The sequence below is a fragment of the Tachysurus vachellii genome, chromosome 3 (genome assembly GCF_030014155.1).
Source record: "Tachysurus vachellii isolate PV-2020 chromosome 3, HZAU_Pvac_v1, whole genome shotgun sequence".
NCBI classification, from domain to species: Eukaryota; Metazoa; Chordata; class Actinopteri; order Siluriformes; family Bagridae; genus Tachysurus; species Tachysurus vachellii.
In genome coordinates, this window is record NC_083462.1 from 5070697 (window position 1) to 5093667 (window position 22971).

The window sequence follows — 22971 nt, forward strand, 5'->3', positions numbered from 1 at the left end:
CACACATACAGTGGCCCCTAGTGTATGTGAAAATTATATTTCGAAAAGACTCTGTATACTTCATAAATACACATTATATGGCATCATATGTTTCAGACTGTAGGTGTTGTTTTGGTGTTGTATTTTTTGGAGTATCATTTATTTCCTTCATCAAATATGACATAAGTGTGTATATAAACATGTATATACTCATGTATACTCATGTAAACATGTATGACATCAGAATGGTGACATTTGCATTATCAGGTTTCAATAACTCGTCCTTCTTTGATTTTTGCACCCAACACATTACTAGTGTTCACACAGAATGGGGCAAAAAACACCCAGAGAGCAGCAGATTCGATCGGAGTCACCAAGTTGATGAGAGGCCAGAAGATAATGCTCAGAATGACAGAAAGTGAATCTATAGATCTGAATCCCATAGAGAACCTTTGGGATGTAGTATAGAGCAGGAGCAGTATAGACCAATCTAAAGCAATTAAGAGATACAATCAAGTCAACATAGACTAAAAGAACCTAGAATCACTCACTCACTCACTCATTTTCTACCACTTATCTGAACTACCTCGGGTCATGGGGAGCCTGTGCCTATCTCAGGCGTCATCGGGCATCAAGGCAGAATACACCCTGGACGGAGTGCCAACCCATCGCAGGGCACACACACACTCTCATTCACTCACACACTACGGACAATTTTCCAGAGATGCCAATCAACCTACCATGCATCTCTTTGGACCAGGGGAGGAAACCAGAGTACCCGGAGGAAACCCCCGAGGCACGGGGAGAACATGCAAACTCCACACACACAAGGCGGAGGTGGGAATCGAACCCCCAACCCTGGAGGTGTGAGGTGAACGTGCTAACCACTAAGCCACCGTGCCCCCAACCTAGAATCAATGTCATTCAAAAGGGTGTGTTATTATGTGTTGAATAAGAGGTTAAATACTTTATATATTTTGTGTCTTTATATTTTATAGTTTGCATTTTTACAAGAAATAAAAAAAGAGTATTTTAATAATAATAATAATAATAATAATAATAATAATAATAATAATAATAATAATAATAATAATTTTATCTGTTCATCTAGCACAACTTCTCTTGGTGTGTCTGAACACGAGCAATAATAATAATAATAATAATAATAATAATAATAATAATAATAATAAATTATGATCTGTTCAGCTACTCGTTTGTTAACCTCATTATTTATATCAAGTCAATCAAGTCAACATAGACTAAAAGAACCTAGGATCATTGTCATTCAAAAAGGTGGTTATATGTAAGTAATTCAAGTTATTTAAGTTATAAAGAAATAGTAAACAAATGACAATAAACACCTTCATTTTCTTGAGAATAAACTTCGGTATTTTACGCCATCGCTCGGCTTTTTCCGTAACTCACTGATTTGAATCGTCTGTTTCCGGATAACTTCGTGCCGCCGATAACGGTCAGTGTGTTCAAATCTCTGATGCTAGCTTCAGTTTGCTAGCTACTTCTGGCCTGTAGTGAACTAGAAAGGAGATAGGAGAAAGAGGAGAAGCCGAAGGGGAGAGAGAGAGAGAGAGGAAGGACGGACGGAAGGAAGGAAGGAAGGAGCCTGGGTCCGGAATGACGGTGTTACAGGAACCTGTCCAGGTAACCGAACTATGCATTGGGTCCAGAAGCGGGGTTTAATCAGACGGGAAAGCCGCATTCGGCTGCTGGATGTTTTATTACTCTGTACCGGGGCTGGTGTTCAGGCCCAGCCGCGGTGAGCTAAGCTAAGCTAAGCTAAGCTAATTCACACGTCAAAGCTTCGAGTTGTCTTCGCTCTCACATTGAATAAAAACTTTCAGTGACAAAACCATAAATTTTAAAAACATCACCTGTGTCTTTACCAACCTAAACCCTGTTGACACGTAATAGTTACTTCAGTTACGCCAGCTAATCATAGCAATGGACTGAATCGACGCTAACGTTAGCATGTTTAGTTTTGCAAGCTAACGTTAAAGCTTATTTACTTTAAATGTTTCTGTAAATATTCCTAGGGGTTATAACGTCATGTCGAAACGTTGCGGTTGTATGGAATAATCAAAACGCTAATAATAATAATAATAATAATAATAATAATAATAATAATAATAATAATAAGGTCAGGCTACATGACTGCGTTTTCATTGAGTTAATGACATTTATTCAGGAATAGTTTAGCTTGGTTGAGTTAACAGGTTGTGATGCACTAAACTAGTCTTCTGGTTAGCTAACTAGCGCTATTTTTAACACCTATAACTGATTATCTTGTGAGTTCTTAAAGCTGTCATGTCGCCTGAAGAAAACAAGCTCTCAGCTGCACAGTGAACGCCAGAGCTGATTATTTATTCATCTCTCATTCCTTTTATTAATACAAATAAATAAGTATACAGAAGGAAACACAAAGATAGAACTGTATGCGTTGTACACTGATGCACATAATAGATGAAGTGCTGAAATATCAGATTAGGGTCATACATGATTTGTCTCCTGTAAGTTAACGGTCTGAACATCAGAAGGTTTGGATGGTTGATCCAAAGGATGGGTGAAATCATGAAGGTGTTAATTCGCACTCGTACGACAACCCTGTACGTGGCACAGAGCTTAAAATAAAAGTGTGAACCGTGGCGTTTAACAAGACGCACAAATCCTAGACGTTTTCAAGAAGTATGGATTTTATGGGGTCAGAGCTAGACAGGCTTCTAAAGCAAAAAAAATATAAAATATCTGAGCATGAGAAATCTTTCGTCTAGATATCGACAGACGATGGAGCACGCTGGTCTCTGAACGGCTACGAAAGGAGAAATACACACTGAATATGCAAAACTGAAGAATGTTCACGTGTAAATGTTTGTTCGAGACCCGTCGATTGTTGACGGAGACAGAACATGGTCATTTTTGGAATAGCAGGTCTACAATTAGAGGATCTTCATCTGACACAAATGTTATCCATAATAGTAGTAGTAATAATAATAATAATAATAATAATAATAAGGTTTTAGTTATTTGGTGCCTTTTCACAGCACTAATAGACAACAAGGTGAAAACGCTAAAAAAACAGAGACTGTGACATGAACAGCTGTTACACGAAGAGTCAAAGAACTGAAGAATTAAATGTGTTGTTGATGAAGACGTGGTGTTTCTGAGGTGCTGCAGGAGTGAATTCCAGCCTTTCGGAGCGATGAATGTAGAGAATGTAAGGATGGAGGAGCTCAGACAGATGAGGAGGAGGAGAGCGAGGCTGTGGAGGGCTTTAAAGGTCAGAAGGAGGATTTATACTCCAGGTAGCCATTGCAGATGATTTAAGATGGGTAGATGGGCGTAATAGGAGTGGATGAGTGGAGCTGGTGAGCACTCCAGCTGCTAAGCTTTTAATGTATTGTAGTCTGCTGATGGCTTTGGTCATCAGTATTCAAGACGTGATGAGGCCACAGAATGGAATTCCTGCGTCTTTAAGATTAAGGATGTGACTTGAGGCGGATGTGTCGAGGAGGCGATACAAGACAGTTGATGGTTCTGAATCTTCGGAATTCCTGTGAGATGTTAGCAGTTGTGTGTTGCACTGAGGCACGTATCAAGGTTCGACAATGCCACTATACTCAGCAGAGTATTAATGAGAAATTCTGTCTAGACGCTGGTGCTGACATCGGGCTCAAAGTCCCAGAATGCAATGCGGCTGCACAACGTGGTTGTTCAAGGTTACATTAAACTTTGAGATGTGAGCGTTGGACTAAAGGACTAAAGCACCACCGCATTGCTCTCGTTAGAGAAAGATGAAGCTGAGGGTTAAATCGGTAAAACTGCATTGTGGGTAATGTAGAAATTGAATGTAGATGTTTAGTGAAAGATGTTTAAACTCATAAATCTTTGTTAGTTATAAAAGCTAATAAGCGAAATTCTCAGGGAGAAATTTTTCTTTAAAGCACAAAAGAGCTGTTTTTAAAAAAAAAAATTTTCTCTAATTCAGCTTCCTTATTGCTTATTTTCTTTTTGTTTTAGGCACAAATACAGCAGGAACTCTGTTTTTTATTAAGTCTGTTTTGTGATAAACATCAGTGTTTTGAGAAAAAAATCCAATAAGAAACCCTTAGACTCAGGACGGGTCGCTTCCTCCTCCTTTTCTCCTCCTCCTCCTTGAGTTCAGTGAGTGATGTTAAATCGACATGGCTGCTCTCTGTAAATTCAGCAGCACTTCTTTTACCTTTAAATAAGCTGCACTCTACATATCGTCGCTGTCGGACGGAAACCTCGTATGTCCAAATTTGGTCAATTTTATATTTTTTCACATATCGATGCTATTGGTCAGTCCCCACGTGGGTCTGTTATTTTTACAAGTTATTAACCAATCTAAAGTCTTGAAAATAGCTTGAGCGCAAATCTCATAACTCCATTGGACACTTCAACTGTCCACCTCTTCCTCACTCCGTGGGAGAGCTTCACGGCATATTTCTCCTCAAGAAGAGTCGCAACGAATCAACACGTCTTCTGAGGTAAATGTCTTCGAAACACTGGGCTCAAAGAAAAAAAAAATCTTGACCCCCGCTAGTTCTGGTGCTCGTCTGAGGACAGGAATTTAGCGCAAGACAATCCACTGCAACGCGGACTAAACCCTGTGCACTGCAGATAAGGTACGGCGTTTTTTTAATTTCCTGAAAAATAACGGTTTTGGAGATATGAGGATTCCGCCCGACAGCGACGATATACGCGTTAGCTTGAGATCAGACACATCGTCTGTGTTGTGTGGCTTGAAAGCTATGTGTGTAAAAGTGGAACCAGGTGAATTGAGACATGATGGTGATGTTTATTCTCTGGTGTTTTGTTTATTTTATTTACAGGCTGCTGTCTGGCACGCTTTAAACCACTATGCCTACCGAGACGCCGTGTTTCTGGCTGAGAGGCTCTATGCTGAAGGTAAGGCATCTTCATGCTCTGAAAGCTTCCTCTGAGAGGAGGTGGAGTGTGTGTTTATCCTGAGTGATATACGGTGTGCTGATGCTTAATGAGCAGAGTCACAGAGTTTGAGTGAGTTTGGATCCTTGGACAAGTTAATTGTGAATATGAAACTATCAATTTTGATCTGTTTTATTGTAACATCAAAATAATAATCAACCCAGAGGGAGACAGGTGCGTGCGTGAGAGGGAGACGTGTGTGCGTGCGTGAGAGGGAGGCGCGTGTGCGTGCGTGAGAGGGAGGCGCGTGTGCGTGCCTGAGAGGGAGACGCGTGTGCGTGCCTGAGAGGGAGACGCGTGTGCGTGCCTGAGAGGGAGGCGCGTGTGCGTGCCTGAGAGGGAGGCGCGTGTGCGTGCCTGAGAGGGAGGCGCGTGTGCGTGCCTGAGAGGGAGGCGCGTGTGCGTGCCTGAGAGGGAGGCGCGTGTGCGTGCCTGAGAGGGAGGCGCGTGTGCGTGCCTGAGAGGGAGGCGCGTGTGCGTGCGTGAGAGGGAGACGCGTGTGCGTGCCTGAGAGGGAGACGCGTGTGCGTGCCTGAGAGGGAGGCGCGTGTGCGTGCCTGAGAGGGAGGCGCGTGTGCGTGCCTGAGAGGGAGGCGCGTGTGCGTGCCTGAGAGGGAGGCGCGTGTGCGTGCCTGAGAGGGAGGCGCGTGTGCGTGCCTGAGAGGGAGGCGCGTGTGCGTGCCTGAGAGGGAGGCGCGTGTGCGTGCCTGAGAGGGAGGCGCGTGTGCGTGCCTGAGAGGGAGGCGCGTGTGCGTGCCTGAGAGGGAGGCGCGTGTGCGTGCCTGAGAGGGAGGCGCGTGTGCGTGCCTGAGAGGGAGGCGCGTGTGCGTGCCTGAGAGGGAGGCGCGTGTGCGTGCCTGAGAGGGAGGCGCGTGTGCGTGCGTGAGAGGGAGACGCGTGTGCGTGCCTGAGAGGGAGACGCGTGTGCGTGCCTGAGAGGGAGGCGCGTGTGCGTGCCTGAGAGGGAGGCGCGTGCGAGGGAGGGGGGCAAGTGTGCGTGCGAGAGATGAGAGAGATAGATGAGAGAGAGATGGGAGAGGGAAAGATGTGAGAGAGAGATGAGTGTGCGCGTGAGAGAGAGGTGAGTGTGCGCGTGAGAGAGATGAGATGCGTGGCGTGAGAGAGAGAGATGAGATGTGTACGCGTGAGAGAGAGAGATGAGATGCATGCGCGTGAGAGAGAGAGAGAGAGAGAGAGAGAGAGACTTTTGACTATTTACCATGCTTTATTTACATGTAATGAAAATCAGAGTGACTCAATAGATTTTGTTGTGGATCAGAGTGATGACCTCAAATTTCAGCTACAACAGAGAGCTAGAATTTGTCTCGTTCTACCGTGCTTACTCATGATTTAATGTTAATAAGAGTGTTTAATGTGTGTGTGTGTGTGTGTGTTCCTGTCAGTGCACTCTGAGGAGGCACTCTTCCTCCTGGCCACGTGTTACTACCGCTCGGGAAAAGCCTACAAAGCCTATCACCTCCTCAAAGGGCACAGCTGCACCACACCACAGTGCAAATACCTCCTCGCTAAATGCTGTGTGGAGCTCAGCAAGTAAGTAACTCTGTCTGTCTGTGTGTGTGTCTGTCTGTGTGTGTGTCTGTGTGTGTGTGTCTGTGTCTGTGTGCGTGAGTGTCTGATGGACTGCCCGTGATTATCAACCGGCTATTTCTCTCTTAATGAGTTATAACTCTGTGTGTGTGTGTGCGCGCGTGTGCGCTCCTTCCTCAGGCTGGCAGAGGGTGAGCAGATCCTCACAGGTGGTGTACTGAACAAACAGAAGAGCCAGGACGACATTGTCACCGAATTCGGCGACTCGTCCTGTTTCACGCTGGCGCTGCTCGGCCAAATCTACTGGTGTGTGAGCGTCGCCTTCGTTCTTCAGGATTACTCACACTCGCACGTGTTTAACCCACATCCACAGCCTGTTTAGTTATCTCAGCTTCTTCAGTATGAGGAAGGGTGGGGAAAAAAAATAATAAATGATGGTAATTTTATGGCTCATTTTTAAGCTCGTCGTCTTTGTTCTCAATCTTTTGATAAATGAAACAAGCTCATGATTGGCTAGTGTCTTGGCTGTGATTGACAGGGGATGGACAGTATTCTCGCCCACATAGAAAACGCACAGAAACTCGTTTGTGGACCGTCAGGATTTAAACTTAATGTTGTGGAACAGTAAGAGGTGTGTGCGTGCGTGTGTGCGTGCGCGCGTGTGTGTGCGTGCGTGCATGCGCGTGTGTGTGCGTGCGTGCGTGTGCGTGCGTGCGTGTGCGTGCGCGCGTGTGCGTGCGTGTGTGTGTGTTTTTTTACAAAAGTAAAAAGGTTCCTTATTTTTCATAGTGCTCACCATGAAGCAGGGACGTTACAAACATTTCTGTTCATGTTTAGTGCACCTGGATGTTCCGTTCTTATGCCTCTCCTTTTATGTTGTGCAGCAAAACCGATCGCTTGGCAAAAGGAGCCGAATGTTATCAAAAGAGCCTGAGCGAGAATCCTTTTCTCTGGTCGCCCTTCGAGTCTCTGTGTCAGATCGGTCAGTTTAATGCCTTTTTTTTTTTTTGGCAATTCAGTGATCTGTGTTTGTCAAGAACTTCTCTTAATTATTAGTTACTGTGAACATAATTAATTTATTAATTAATCTGTGTTAAAGCTGATTTTTGATTATGATCAGACACCACTATGATCAGACACCATAAGCGACCATGTGGTGCATCTTTTCATCCTGTGTGCGTGTGTGTGTGTGCAGGTGAGCGACCAGACCCAGAGCAGATCTTTAAGTTGACTTCTCTGCAGAGCTTCAGCGGGGGCAGTGGAGGAGGTGGCCCCACCTTCCCCATGAGCCCAGCTCACACTCCCTGCCACAACACGACTCACAGGCAAATCGACTCCGTCCTCATGGAGACGCCCCAGGACACGCTGGTACGACATATGCACACCCCGGTCCCATATGCGAGAGGCTCTGAGAGCCAAAGAACACAGTGTCCTGTTATTTTTACTGTATAATATTCTGCAGGTGTTCTCAGTTACAGCATGATTTTATAGGTGCAGTGGTCAGATTTTTAGTTACTTATACAGATAACCTACAATATATGTAGAACGCGACTAAATAAATAAACAAAGGAACGGATTTTTAAGCCGTGGCCTCAGCACAAGTGTATTAAGTGGCTGAGAAACTGTCAGTCATTTTATACTCTTTACTCCACAGGCCAGCGTACATCCTGGGAGCTTTGTGAACGTGAGCAGGAACTGAGGCGTGTCTGAATCATTAGAGAGCTCATTGTACCTACTGCCCCTAAAATAAATCAATTAATAAATAAAATAAACCACAGGCCTTGTGTATAGTTGGCACCAGCCAAACAATCAAAAACTAATACGGTTTTGTAATAACAAATGTGTGAAAAACGCAGAGCACGTTAGAAAGTGGGCGGAGACTTTCACCTCACAGTAACGCTCTAACACACAATGCATTTCTTCCTTTTTCCTCATAGGAACTGAACAGGCTCAATCTGGAGTCGTCCAACTCGAAGTACTCGACCCTAAACACAGACTCGTCCATGTCTTACATTGACTCGTCAGTCATTTCACCAGATTCTGTGTCTCTAAGCACGGGCGGATCTCTGCTCTCCAAGCAGGTGCAGAATAAACCCAAGAGCGGCCGCTGTCTGCTGGGAAGCACCGCTACGCTGAGCCCTCTCACACCCAGGTACACACAAGTCCATCCCTGAATCAATAGAGAGCTGAACATTCTTGTACATCTAACAACACAATTTTATACACGTGTGCGAATAGACACTGTTGTTTTTCTATATATTTCTAATAACCTTTGGTGTCTTCTTTAACAACAGAAATTCAAAAATGTTTTTTTTTCTTCTCTATCTGATATGGAGCTTTGTCATTAAGTTGGAAAGAAACTACAGTCTGTCTAAAAAAAAAAAACAAATTCACAGACAATCACGTTTTGTTACAGTTCTCTTTTGTTTCTCACCGTTTTTGTGTCCAGTTTTGGCATCTTGCCCCTGGAACCGAGCCCGGGAGACCCCACGTATCTGCAGAATTACAGTCACAGTGGGACGGGGATGGAGCCACCTCCACCACCTGGCCCACCAAAGAAGGTTACGTCTTTATTCTTAGTTTACTTTGTGTTTGTATGCATCCGTACCGTCGTGTCGACTTTATTATGTATCATTGTGTAACATCGTCCCTCTTTGTTCCTGACAGACGGTCAGCAGAATCAGTCAGGTGGGGACCAAGTCGGTGTTCGCACAAAGCGGGAACAGCAGAGAGGTTATTCCCAATCCGTTTAACCAGACGCAGACCACGGCACCACAGACCAGGTGAGTATTTAACATCTCAGTAAAATAATCTATCTGTCTGATATTAAAGGTGGGGTCTCCGTTGTTTGAAAGCCAATGTTGACATTTGAAATCACCAAAACAAACACGCCCCTAACCCAAATGGGTCCCTCCCCTGTTTTGATAGCTCCGCCCACACATACATACATAACTCGGGCAACTAATGGAAAGAAATGTCTTTATCATAGCTGAAGGGAAGAACAATACGATTGCAGATAAACAAACAAGCAAAAATGACACACAAGCATAATGATGTAAAGGACAAAGACATATATTAGTTCTGTGTAACAAAACAAAACCAACGTTACTCACCTATCGAGAATGAAAAAAGCGCCTCGGCGTCTTAAGTAAAGTTGGTCACATATTCACAGATTGGAGTTTCCTGAGTCAATAACTCCTGAGCTAAACACTGTTACTACACAAAACACGGTTGTAGCTGCCTCTCTACATTACTACGATAGAAAAGAGGTGTTATTTGTGTAGTAACAGTGTTTAGCTCAGGAGTTATTGACTCGGGAAACTCCAATCTGTGAATATGTGACCAACTTCCTGCTCCTTCAGTTCTCTCCAGCGCTGGAAAGCTGATCCTATATTAACACGTCCTACTTCTTACCTTATCGTAAGTCTTTCTTCACTTTCTTTCTTTGTTTTTATCCTCCATGTCAATGTTAAAACCGCTTTCTGCTAATGTCACACATGCGCACTGAACACTCTCTCCACCCATATTGACAAGACACACCCCTTTCTGCTTATTGGTTACACATTTGTTTTGTTTTTGTTTAGTTTGTCGTCCCGACTCAGTTTTCTGAAGCATTTCTCAAACAACGGAGACCCCACCTTTAAAGCTCACAGCTACAAAGTCTCCCCTTTAAAGTGCTACAAAAACAATTAGAAATGTAGACCAAGTTGGATGAGAGTCAGCTTTAGTTGTACTTAAAAAGTAAGAAAAACTTGTGTTATTTGTACGGTAACCATAGTTACATGGAAGTGTGTGTGTCATTTGTGCAGTACTACACCTCAAGTGCTGAGTCCCACCATTGCCGCTCCACCTAACGTGCAGCCTCGACGGAGCTCCAGGCTTTTCACCAGCGCCAGCTCCACTGCCAAGGTACAGTCCTCCTCTACTACACACTTACACACAGGCTGAGGAACAAAAATAGGATTAGAGTCAATCCTTGGGATAACGGTGCTAACATTTAATCCCTAAGGAGTTAATTAAACTTATGGACTAAAGAATGTCATCACAGCTCCTATAGCAGCTCTGTACAGGATCCGTCTTATTTTATCCAATCATTCAGCTGAAGTCAGCACATCAGACCAGAGACTAGCTACAATGCTAGTCACTTGGTTTTTCACTTGGACCTATATTTTATTTCCCCACAGGAGAACAGCAAGAAATTAAAAATGAAGTTTCCCACCAAGATCCCCAACAGGAAGACTAAGACAAAAACAGGAAAGGGAGGAATCACCCCGTCCAGCCTGAACGAGAGCATCGAGATCCTGAAGCTGGACTCCTCCATAGCCGAGGGCAAGGGCAACATCAGCTCTCCGCAGTTTCAGGCCTTCACTCTGCAGAAAGCTGCCGCAGGTACGTTCACACCCCTCACGTGTAGAGCAGCGAGAACAACAAAAAGATCTTATCTTTACTTTTTAGGTGAATTTGATCGATTTTGATGATCATTTTTGATGTAAAGGAAATGTTTTCTCCTCAAAGGGCAACTTGTACGTGTAAAACACTTGATACTTGAAGGATGGAATAAAACCGTTTATTGCTGTTACAGTAAAATAATCACTGTAGGTCCTGTTAGCACTTTCACCTGGATTCATCTCTTTATGTTCTTCCTCTTACAAAGCTCAGAATGATTTATTTCTCTGAGAATGAAACATATTACTGATCTGTTGTTATACTTAACGGAGCATCAGTGTAACATATTATGCATAATCTTTATCACGAGTCTCTGGACCTCCGAACGAGCCGTTACTATAGAAACAATAACGTATATAAGAGCGATTGCATTAACGTGGTGTTTCACAACGAAAGCGATGTGGTTGATGTACTGTTTTAGATATAAAAGATTTCTCTGTACCTATGAAATAAAACAGGTATAGAGCAAATCTCACTTAGTGAAAAATTCACTAATCTGTTTTACGTGTTACATTAAAAAAAAAAAGAGGTTTATATTTGTGATTATGGGGTTTGTTTGTGTTTTGTTTGAAAATGTTTTGACGTTTGTCTCTGTGGAATATGTTGCGTTGCAGATGGGTTGATGTCGCTGATGCGGGACATCGGGCGGGGTTACCTAGCGCTGTGCTTGTATAACTGCAGGGAGGCCATCAGCATCCTCAGTCAGCTGCCTGCACACCACTATAACACCGGCTGGGTTCTGGGTCAGATCGGCCGCGCCCACTTTGAGCTGGCAGAGTACATGCAGGTGAGCGGACGGCGTCCAGGTACATCTGCTGCTCGTAAACAGTCACGTCTGCCTCCGAGTTCTACATCACTACTACGACGTCCATCAGTTTCATGGCTTAATAATCAGTCAGAGTGACTCTTGCTCATCTCTGTACGTGTATATATTATCAGGAAGGTTCATTTCAGAGATTGTGATAAACACAGTAAGATTTCGGCACAGGCTTCCGGTCTCTTTGATCGGATCAAAAAAAATCATGTCATTTTCATGTAATGAAGCGAGTTCACAATTCCTAACGAATCTCCCGTTCGTGTGGCCAGGCGGAGAGGATTTTCTCAGAGGTGCGGCGCATCGAGAGCTACCGGGTGGAGGGGATGGAGATCTACTCTACTACACTATGGCACTTACAGAAAGATGTGGCGCTCTCTGCGCTCTCTAAAGACCTCACTGACATGGACAAAAACTCACCAGAGGTGATTGAACATATTTAACTATTCAAGACAGCAGAATAATCAACGTTTAAAAAAAAAAATGTACGCATAACTTTTTTTTTTAATTGTCCCACAGCCCTGGTGTGTAGCCGGAAACTGTTTCAGTCTTCAGCGAGAGCACGACATCGCCATTAAGTTCTTCACACGGGCCATCCAGGTGGACCCGAGCTTCGCCTACGCCTACACGCTGCTGGGGCACGAGCTGGTGCTCACCGAGGAGCTGGAGAAAGCACTGGGCTGCTTCCGCAACGCCATCCGCCTCAACAAGCGCCACTACAACGCCTGGTACGACTGTTAACGAGGAACGGGAAATTATTTCCTGCTGGTGTTCGTCTTATCACAACGCAGCGCTTTAGTTCCATTGAACCAATGATATTAATCGATCAGCTAGAACATGCTAATCAGCTAACCACGCTTTGTTTCACCAGGTACGGCTTGGGAATGATCTACTACAAGCAGGAGAAGTTTAACCTTGCTGAGATTCACTTTAAGAAGGCTTTAAGCATTAACCCTCAGAGCTCTGTACTCCTGTGTCACATCGGAGTGGTGAGTGTAGCCTTATAAACACACAACACACCAGTGTCTGTACCTCAGAGGGTCTGGGATCGCACTTCATGGGAAACGTCGTGGATTTCATATCATCATGTATGCCTACTTTTATTGGGATGAGGCTGAATGCTGAAATCAGAGTTTTTACTGTAGGTAAAAAATAAAAGGCTGAACAAGTTACACTTGCTCGGTGGTGCACTGTTTCACCTCAAGACGCCTCGTTTCTACACCACATGCAGCGTCAGACACTTTATTTACACTATTGATCACTTATTTTACTGGATTTTATTTATGGTCTACATATAACCCCTTTTGTCCTACTCTCACTCTCTTTTATCTCCATCCGTTTCTGTATTGATGCTTTGGTCATATAACAGTTAAACCCTGATGCCAGTAAAGTACTTTAAAACTCTCTCTCTCTCTCGTCCCCCCTCTGCCTCTCTCTCTCTCATCCCTCACTCCGGTTTTCTTTAATTTTCTTTCTTTCTTTCTTTCTTTCTTTCTTTCTTTCTTTCTTTCTTTCTTTCTTTCTTTCTTTCTTTCTTTCTTTATCATTAACCCCCTCTCTCTTCCTCTTTCTCTCATTCCCTCTCACTCTTTCTCTTTCATCCCCCCTCTCTCATCCTCCCTTCCTCTCTCTCGTCTCCTTTCTCTTGTCCTCTCTCTCTCTCGTCTCCTCTCTCTCTCTCTCTCGTCCCCTCTCACAGGTTCAGCATGCACTGAAAAAATCAGACCACGCTTTAGAGACCCTGAACAGAGCGATCAGCATCGACCCTAAGAACCCACTATGCAAATTTCACAGGGCGTCTATTCTATTTGCAAATGAAAAATACAAGGTAGGAGAACGTGCTCATTATTATTGATTTGTTTTACTCAAATGTTTTTACATAAAAGTGAATCCTGCCGTGAGGAGTGATCGCCGTGAGGAGTGATCAGTTTCATGCCTGTGGTTTTTCCTCTCTGTAGGCGGCTCTGCAGGAGCTGGAGGAACTGAAGCAGATCGTCCCCAAAGAGTCACTTGTTTACTTTTTAATAGGAAAGGTAAGAAGAGACGTGTACAGACGTGTAATCACAGTGTGCAGTGATGATAGTCTGTAATATCTGTGTGATGGTGAACGTTCACTCTTCTCTGCAGGTCTATAAGAAGCTCGGTCAGACTCACTTGGCTCTGATGAACTTTTCGTGGGCCATGGACCTGGACCCCAAAGGAGCCAACAATCAAATCAAAGAGGCCATAGATAAACGTTACCTCCCCGATGACGAGGAGCCCGTCACCCCCGACGACTACCTCTACTACTCCAGTAAGCATCAGTTAGAATGGAGGACGCAAGGAACACCAACATGAACACAGAGTTTTAACGATAAACACGTTAAACATGTGTCTCGCTTTCACAGTGCACACTAGGACATGAAAGGGTGTGTGTGTGTGTGTGTGAACTTTAATGCAAGGCAGTATTGTGTCTGTTCAAACGGAGCCCTGAGAGCGTGTCCCACCTCAGTGCGGTTCTTTATCCAGGCAAAAAAAAAAACACCGCTTTACAGATGTGATTCCTTTCATTATTTGCTGTATGTGAGACGGAATTGCAAAGCGTTCAGATAAAAATGAACAATTTCCCTCTGAAATTCAAACCTGGCAACCAATTGCTCTTTATCCTTGTTCAGATCTGATTGGTTTAATCAGAGGGATGTCTTTAATTGTAATCATAATTGTACAGAGCAGTGGTATAGAATTCCTACAGGACGACCGAGATTCTAACAGGTCGTGTTTTCCTCTGAACTCTGAGGTTTAAGTCAGGCAGGTTGTTAGATCTTGGCACTGATTAGTCGTTATTTATAGAAAACTCCAAATTGAAGAATTTGTTGTGTTTGTGAATATAAAGTGGTGCTTCACACCTATAGTTGCAGTTGTAACTCCTCCTTTAATCAGGCTGCAGGATCTTTTTTTTTTCTCCTGTTGAAAACACTTTTCTAGTTAGAGGTTTCAGCATCCAGATCGCAAGCGTCTGATTTTCATTTGCTGATTCCGGAAGTATTTACTATACGGGAGGAGGGCAGTGAACTCGCCTTTACTGTCACGGAGGCTATGAAAATAAGAGATTGTGGACGTGTGACTCAGGACTAAATTGATCGGACGAGCTCGGAATTTGGCCAAAACAAACTAGAGTTCAATCTATAATTTACTCAGAGGACGAGGAAGAACACCACAGATGATTCACGGAATATCACCTCCTGTAACATAGGAAATTTCCTTAGTAACACACACACATTTAATCCTGTTAGGATTATAAGACTTACATGTGATTTTATAAATTTCACCTGCATGTTTTCTTGTCTGGTGTGTACCGTCATCCTTCTGTAAGAACGTGCTCTCTCAGAGAGGTGTGTAAAAGCCCCCTGTTGTGTGTTACAGCGGAGATGGAGGAGTCGCAGGAGAGCAGCATGACGGATGCCGACGACACGCAACTCCACACCACGGAGAGTGACGAGGTCCTGTAACACTTCTGTCTGAACTCCACACACAGTTATGCCAACCCTGGGGCTACCCAGTTCATACAGAGACAAGAAAAAAAAAAACAGAAATAAAGACACAAGCAAGAGGAAGGTGAAGAAGAATAAAAAAGGAAAAACAAACTGCTGCTAATACAGTACCTCTTCATTTCTGTATTATTTTTATTTTTCTGTTTTACTGTGCTTTTTTTTTTTCTTTTCATGTTTTTAATTTTATTTTGCTCCCCTCCCTATCATTATGCCTTATTGCTGGGTGAATCCTCCTCATCTGGTCTTCATCCACAAATGAACGTAGGGGATTTTACTGTCAAACAAAAACAATAACTGTCCTCCATCCGTGCGGCAGAGATCCAGTCCTCACCATGTTCACCAGTGGAGATTCGAAGATAACGGAGAAGAAGAAAAAGAAGAAGAGGGAAAAGTAACAAAAGAACACAAACCACAGACCTTCATGGAAAAGTTCTGTCTTAATGCCTAGGCCTTTTGTGTTCCTTTTACTCTCATTTATTCTAAATAAAGACGTGTAAGAGTTGCAAGTCAGTTGATTCCTCTCCCCTTTTTCAGCACTTTGAGCCGTGGATGAGAGCGAATCCCCCGGGCACTTTAGTTTGTTTGGGTTTTTTTTTCTTTTTCCCTGAGCAGGTTTACTGATTCTGGGAACATCTCTTTTAGAAAGGAGGAAACAAAGTGTTTGTGTGTGTGTGTGAGAGAGAGAGAGAGATGTATATCATGTATCATCTTCTAAGGGAGTCAAATGAAATGTTTGGAGCTTTTACATGACCAGCTCCACGTTTAGATCTAAAAGAATATATTAAGAGGTGTTTTTTTTTTTTTTTTTTTTTTTTTTAAATCTGGAGCAGTTCAAGTATTTTAACTTGCCTTGTTTCCATTTTAACGTCAGATTCCTTACTCACACATGCTGCAAGGTGGACACTGGATGTTTTATCCCCACAGAACTTCTGCACGCTTGTAGTTTAGTACTCACTGATGGAGCTGCTGGAGGAGGAAAGTCTCCTTCTGTATGCTGGTAAGATTCAGGGTGGACATGTGGAACTTCTTAAAGTTGTGGTGCTTTTATTTGACCATGCACATTATTATTATGATGATGATTTTTTTTTCTTTTTTTGCAGAAAGTATCTTAGAAATCCTTGCTTTCTTACGGTTTGTGTGTTGATTAAATATTCATTTGTTTTGTCTTAGGCTAAACGCTTGTCTGTGTATATTTTAAGAATTTAAGACGCAATAAATTACTTTGAACTAAAGTGCTGATGTGGTGCTTCACATAGGAGACATTTTTGCCTCGATCTTGGCTTTTGGAGCAGGTTTGTGGAAGGAGTCGAGTTTCTGATCGTTAATGTTTTTATTATAGCATAAAAAAATAATCTTGCACGACTGGACAAACCTTTTATTAATAAAACTAATGAATATAAAAACATTAACACAAAACCACACATGTATGTTGATGTTTATTGATGTGTGAGTTAAACGTTTCCCTCTATTTCTAAAAGCATCCCTTGTTCCTTTATTACATGACAAATGCCATGGATATTACAAACTCTCTCAAACTTACGACAGTTTATTTACTTCACCCCTTGATGGCCATATGTACAAAACAAACCAAAACCAGCCAATCAGCGTCCAGCTTTCCAGTCATCGTCCAATCACGGAGCAGGATGCTGCAGCGCTTCCGGTTCAAGTCTGGTTGCTCTGCACAGGTAAGTAAGTGGACGTGAATTCTGTAACTCATCCTGCAGAAAATGCTTTCATTTTCTTTACTGCGCGTAAAATGGAGGGTTAATGAGGACAAACGATGGCTAAGTCGGAATAGAGGGTTGTTTTATTCCTCACGCGTTATTCTGATACAATATTCCCGAGGTTGCAGAGTCAACAGGCCGACGTTCAGTTCGAATCGCGGCGGCCGTGTTCCAAATACAGTAGAGCTCGATAGCATAGTGCACTAGATAGGGCGTCGGCTCGCGCTTTATGTCCACTATATAGTCAGGATAATTAGGGAGCACGGCTGCAATTAGAATTCGACCTCAGCATTATTTAGCTTCCTTAGATACTTTAGGACTTTAAGGTTTTATTTAACAACATACAAATGAAACCGAGTGCGTTATTATTTTAGAAGATTTACATAACATTTTTAAAACATTTTTGATTTTCAAAAACAGATGGAATTTGAGTTTAAATGATTTGTATTTAAAACAGCGATGAACTAGCTGGGACCGGTCATGTAGCGTTAGCTAGCAGTTAGCTTACTGTTTATTTATTTATTTTTAAATTATTATTATTATTATTATTCTTATTATTATTATTATTATTACTTCAATTTATTTTTTGAAATGTTTTTTAAATAATTATTTACATAATTATTTAATATTTTTTAGCTAGTTACCTAAATGTTAATATTATTGACTGTTTTTGTTTATTATTTATTTATTTATTTTTGCTTCAATGTTTTTTTTAATGTTTCTTTTTAAATAATTATTTACATATTTTTAAATATATTTTTAGGTAGTCACCTGAATGTTAATGTTATTGACTATTTAATTATTATTTTTATTTATTTATTTATTTATTTATTTATTTATGAACAGAAACTCCCCCAAAACACTTACTAAATGAAGGCTACATTTTATTAAGTATTCAAACTTTTGTTGAAAAATTATTTTGCCTAAATAGCTAAACTTATATAATAAATAATATATAAATATTATTAATTTTTTTACAGCTGCTGTGTCAAAGAGAAACACTGAAGAAATTCACACTTTTTTGTTTTAAACTTAAAAACAGTTTACATTAAACAGCCAGATTACACCCTAATAGCTCTTAATTACGACAACAAACTACCAAAACTTACCTACCGATGGAGAAATGTGCATTTGACGGATTAAATCAAGATCTACATTTTATTTATATTCTTAACTTTAAACATTAAATCGTTTTGAATCCTGTTTTAACAAATCAACAGCTTAAATCATAACCTTTTAAATTAAATACTTGTTACATTTACAGTTAATTTATATATCGTTTAAGAATGAAAGTAGTGAAAATGTGAAATTAGAGAGAATTATTCAGCTTGTACATTAACACACGCTGCAGACACTAGAGTTTTACTCCATGCTAAACTTTTTTTTATTAATTTGTTAGGGCAGAAATAACTATTACAGAATAACATTCCTTTCTAGCATCACAAACACAACACAAATTAAGTGTTATTGTTTGTTTTTTCCCCTCACTTTTTTCTTCTTTTTTTCCATATATTTTTTCTTTGCATTAATTGAAGCAGTCGAAACAATCAAATATTCACATGTTTCTGTTTCTCTCCTTTTTAGTGAATCTTTTTGGATAAACTGAAAACAAACACAGTCTGTTGGACAAAATGACAACGTTCAAGTCGGAAACCAGCTCGTGCTTTTCAATGGTTAGATAAATCTCTTTCTCTCTCTCTCTCTCTCTCTCTCTCTCTCTCTCTCTCCCTTCCTCTCTCATTTATCTCTCTTTCTCTCTCTCTTTCTCTTTCTCTCTCTCTCTCTCTCTCTCTCTCTCTCTCTCTCTCTCTCCCTCCCTCTCTCATTTTTCTCTGTTTCTCTCTCTCCCTTTCTTTCTCTCCCTCTCTCATTTCTCTCTCTCTCTCTCTCTCTCTCTCTCTCTCTCTCTCTCTCTCTCTCTCTCTCTCTCTCTCTCTCTCTCTCTCTCTTAGATTTAGTGATTTATATTTTTTCTAGACTAGCTTTCTTAGGGTTCTGATGATTAGTAATCTAAATATCTAAATCTAAATCTAAATTTTAATTCTTGAAATAAAAGAATTTCAGAGGTCTAATTAGAAATGTTCGTGGCAATAAAACAAAAATGACACTCGTATAGAATGAGTGACGAAATTACAGTTGAGTAAAATAAATAAACAATTAATAAATAATGCAATTAATATGATATTTATATACACTTGAACAATAAGGCACAGAGCCGATCGGCCCTGTACGCTCATTACGCAAGTTACGTAGGGCCCCGCAAATGACGCAGCCTCCCCCTCCCCCCCCACACCCCCTCCGAATTTTACAGCGCGTGTTAATGTTTACTGTGTAGATGACAATATGAAGCGGAGCCATCCATCTGGCCACGAAAAGAGAAAAAAGAAACCAAATAAGAAACAGAAGAGAACAGCAATCAGGTAAACTTGTGTTCTCTTTTAGTTTGATGTCAGCAAGAGCAAATAACAGTAAAGTTAAGTAGATTCTTTCTCTAGTCTCTATCTGACTAGCTAAATTAACTGTGCAGTGCTGCCGGTGCATCTCTTGTCCTGTCTGTCTGTTACACAACAATTTATCGCGTGAACATTCGCGTGAATAAACGCCCAAGGGCAACGGTGTTTATAAACGGCAGCTCGATAACCGCTCAGCGCGTGAACATGCGTGCATATGCGCGTGCGATCGTGCATGAAATGACACGCGCGATTTCCAGCAGCAGCATCTGTGTGGGGACCAGTACAAAAAGTAGCGTGATAGCACTCCTAAATGACAATGTTTATAGTCTCTCAATCAAGGTTACAACAACGTTAATGCAATATGGAAACCAATGGATTTACATTGGAATGAACATAATGCCAGGTCAATATGAATGTACATCCCTCAGTAAATAACCATCAGGGATCAAGGGCCCCTTAGCAGAATTTTTCTTAGGGCCCCAGGGAGGTCAGGATCGGCTCTGATAAGGCACTTCGGATTAAAAGGTTAAAAATAAAATAAAATAAAAAAATAAATAACTAAATAATAATAATGTTGAACACCAGATGGCGCAATTCCACCACATAGTAGCTCGAGCATTACGTTGAGAATCAGATTCAGAATCAGAAAGAGCTTTATTGTCAGGTAAGTTTTCACATGCGAGGAATTTGTTATAGTGACAGAAGTTCCACAGTGTAGCAGAACGAACTATACAATATAGACAATTTGTACGTACAAATGTACAATTAAAAATATACATAGTACATGTTTTAAGTAAATAGTGTGTGAGAATAGTGTTGTGTGTTCCGTGTATGTTAAAGGTGGGGTCTCCGATTTTTGAGAAATGCTTCAGAAAACTGAGTTGGGCCGAAAACTAAACAAAAATCACGACAAACATGTAGCTAATGAGCAGAAAGGGGCGGGTCTTGTCAACATGCGGCAGAAAGCGGTTTTAACATTGACATGGATGATAGAAAGAAAGCGAAGAAAGACTTACGAGAAGGCAAGAAGTAGGACGTGTTAATATAGGATCAGCTTTCCAGCGCTGGAGAGAACTGAAGGAGCAGGAAGTTGGTCACATATTCACAGATTGGAGTTTCCTGAGTCAATAACTCCTGAGCTAAACACTGTTACTAGCAAAACGTGGTTGTAGCTGCCTCTCTACATTACTACAATAGAAAAGAGCTGTTATTTGTGTAGTAACAGCGTAACAGCAACAGTGTACTTAAGACGCTGAGGCGCTTTTTTCCTTCTCGATAGGTGAGTAACGTTGGTTTTGTTTTGTTACACAGAACTAATATATGCCTTTGTCCTTTACATGATTATGCTTGTGTGTCGTTTTTGCTTGTTTGTTTATCTACAATCGTATTGTTCTTCCCTTCAGCTATGATAAAGACACATTTCTTTCCATTAGTGGCCTGGGTTACGTATGTATGTGTGGGGCGGAGCTATCGATACAGGGGCGGGACCCATTTGGGTTAGGGGCGTGTTTGTTTTGGTGATTTTATATGTCAACGTTGACTTTCAAAAATCTGAGACCCTGCCTTTAAGTGTTCATTAGATGGATTGCCTGAGGGAAGAAACATCTGTATTCCATCTGTGAATGACTCTTTTCAGTCTTTATTAAAAAAACCGAGCAACTTGACTAAATATATAGAATATATAATTTTTAAAGAAAACAAAAATCCACAGAATTATTTACGTTTTAGCAGAAACTCCTCCTAAAACACACCCTTGTGCTTGGCTTGTAACTCCAAACCTGGAAAAACAAAAGAAAACTGCATTATGACTGTCGCATTGTGTCGTGTGGAAACCCGAAGTTTACAGCCAGACTTAGTTGGTTAAGTATTTAACGCTGACCGCACAGATCGCTGTTTTGTAAATACATCAGAAACCACAGCTAGCTGGTTCCTAACAAAACATACACTTTACTGAAAGCCTATTTTTTGTTTGTTTGTTTGTTTTGCACTTTTATTGTTTGTTTTCTAGACGGAAACAGTTTGTAGGTCTTGTGTCTTTTGTCCTCCGTCAGGTGCTATGTAGCACGCTAATTCATAGCCTTGGCACAAATGTATATGAAGCTAAATGACACACATGCACGCACACACACACACACTCACTGTACTGTGAGAGTAGAGAAGCTAGTTGTGGTTATGCTGCAGATTTCTTTTACATTCAAGGGGGATAAACATAGCCGTGTCTCCACTTGGATCCAGCTGTGGCCCAGCTGTATTACACACACACATGCTGTCTGTCATTTTTTGTGTGTGTGTTTTAGCTGTTAAAAAAAATGTGTGTGTTAAAATGTCCTGAACAAACAGATGTTTTACTCTAGTTCCCTTGAGACCCGAGTTAGATTTGTTAAGCCAGGATCTATGTCTAACCTCTATTTATTTATTTATTTATTTATTAATTTATTTGAAATTGTGTTTTGTTCTTGTGTTTTTTAGCGTAGTGACTTAGTTACTCCACCCTCACCCTCGGCTTTAGCCTTGGTGTGCTATATGCTTAAGTTGTTGGTCTGGTGTATGGTGTGTGTGTTGTGTTGGGGATCTGGTGTATGGTGTGTGTGTGTTTAGTTGGTGGTCTGGTGTATGGTGTGTGTGTGTTTAGTTGTCTGTATGGTGTGTGTGTGTGTGTGTGTGGGGGGGGGGCACGGTGGCTTAGTGGTTAGCACGTTTGCCTCACACCTCCAGGGTCGGGGTTCGATTCCTTCGACTCCACCTTGTGTGTGTGGAGTTTGCATGTTCTCCCCGTGCCTCGGGGGTTTCCTCCGGGTACTCCGGTTTCCTCCCCCGGTCCAAAGACATGCATGGTAGGTTGATTGGCATCTCTGAAAAATTGTCCCTAGTGTGTGATTGCGTGAGTGAATGTGTGTGTGTGCCCTGCGATGGGTTGGCACTCCGTCCAGGGTGTATTCTGCCTTGATGCCCAATGACGCCTGAGATAGGCACAGGCTCCCCGTGACCCGAGGTAGTTCGGATTAGCGGTAGAAGATGAATGAATGAATGAATGGTGTGTGTGTGTTTAGTTGGTGGTCTGGTGTATGGTGTGTGTGTGTGTGTTTAGTTGTTGGTCTGGTGTATGGTGTGTGTGTTTAGTTGTTGGTCTGGTGTATGGTGTGTGTGTTTAGTTGTCTGTATAGTGTGTGTGTGTTTAGTTGTTGGTCTGTCTGGTGTATGGTGTGTGTGTGTTTAGTTGTCGGTCAGGTGTATGGTGTGTGTGTGTTTTAGTTGGTGGTCTGGTGTATGGTGTGTGTTTAGCTGTCGGTCTGGTGTATGGTATGTGTTTAGTTGTCGGTCTGGTGTATGGTGTGTGTGTGTTTAGTTGTCGGTCTGGTGTATGGTTTGTGTGTGTGTGTGTGTGTGTGTTTAGTTGTCGGTCTGGTGTATGGTGTGTGTGTTTAGTTGTCTGTATGGTGTGTGTGTGTTTAGTTGGTGGACTGGTGTATGGTGTGTGTGTGTGTGTTTAGTTG

The 22971-nt window shown here is 41.9% G+C and overlaps 2 protein-coding genes across 2 annotated transcripts in view; both read left to right on the forward strand.

Annotated features, from left to right (window-relative positions):
* Positions 1–1400: 1400 nt before the first annotated feature.
* cdc27 (cell division cycle 27) lies at positions 1401–15806 on the forward strand. Its single transcript, XM_060865461.1, has 19 exons — positions 1401–1638; positions 4848–4923; positions 6366–6513; positions 6691–6816; positions 7395–7492; positions 7706–7878; positions 8448–8662; positions 8960–9071; positions 9178–9293; positions 10320–10419; positions 10695–10899; positions 11571–11743; positions 12043–12195; positions 12290–12498; positions 12642–12759; positions 13470–13598; positions 13729–13803; positions 13898–14063; positions 15173–15806. The coding sequence occupies exons 1-19, from the start codon at positions 1612–1614 to the stop codon at positions 15256–15258; spliced, it is 2505 nt and encodes an 834-aa protein (XP_060721444.1). The 5' UTR covers positions 1401–1611; the 3' UTR covers positions 15259–15806.
* A 2752-nt stretch (positions 15807–18558) lies between these two features.
* Positions 18559–22971, forward strand: part of kansl1b (KAT8 regulatory NSL complex subunit 1b) — a 52994-nt gene continuing 48581 nt past the window's right edge. Inside the window, exon 1 of the mRNA XM_060865463.1 lies at positions 18559–18697. The gene's annotated coding sequence lies outside the window, so the exon portion shown is untranslated. The remainder of the gene's footprint in view (positions 18698–22971) is intronic.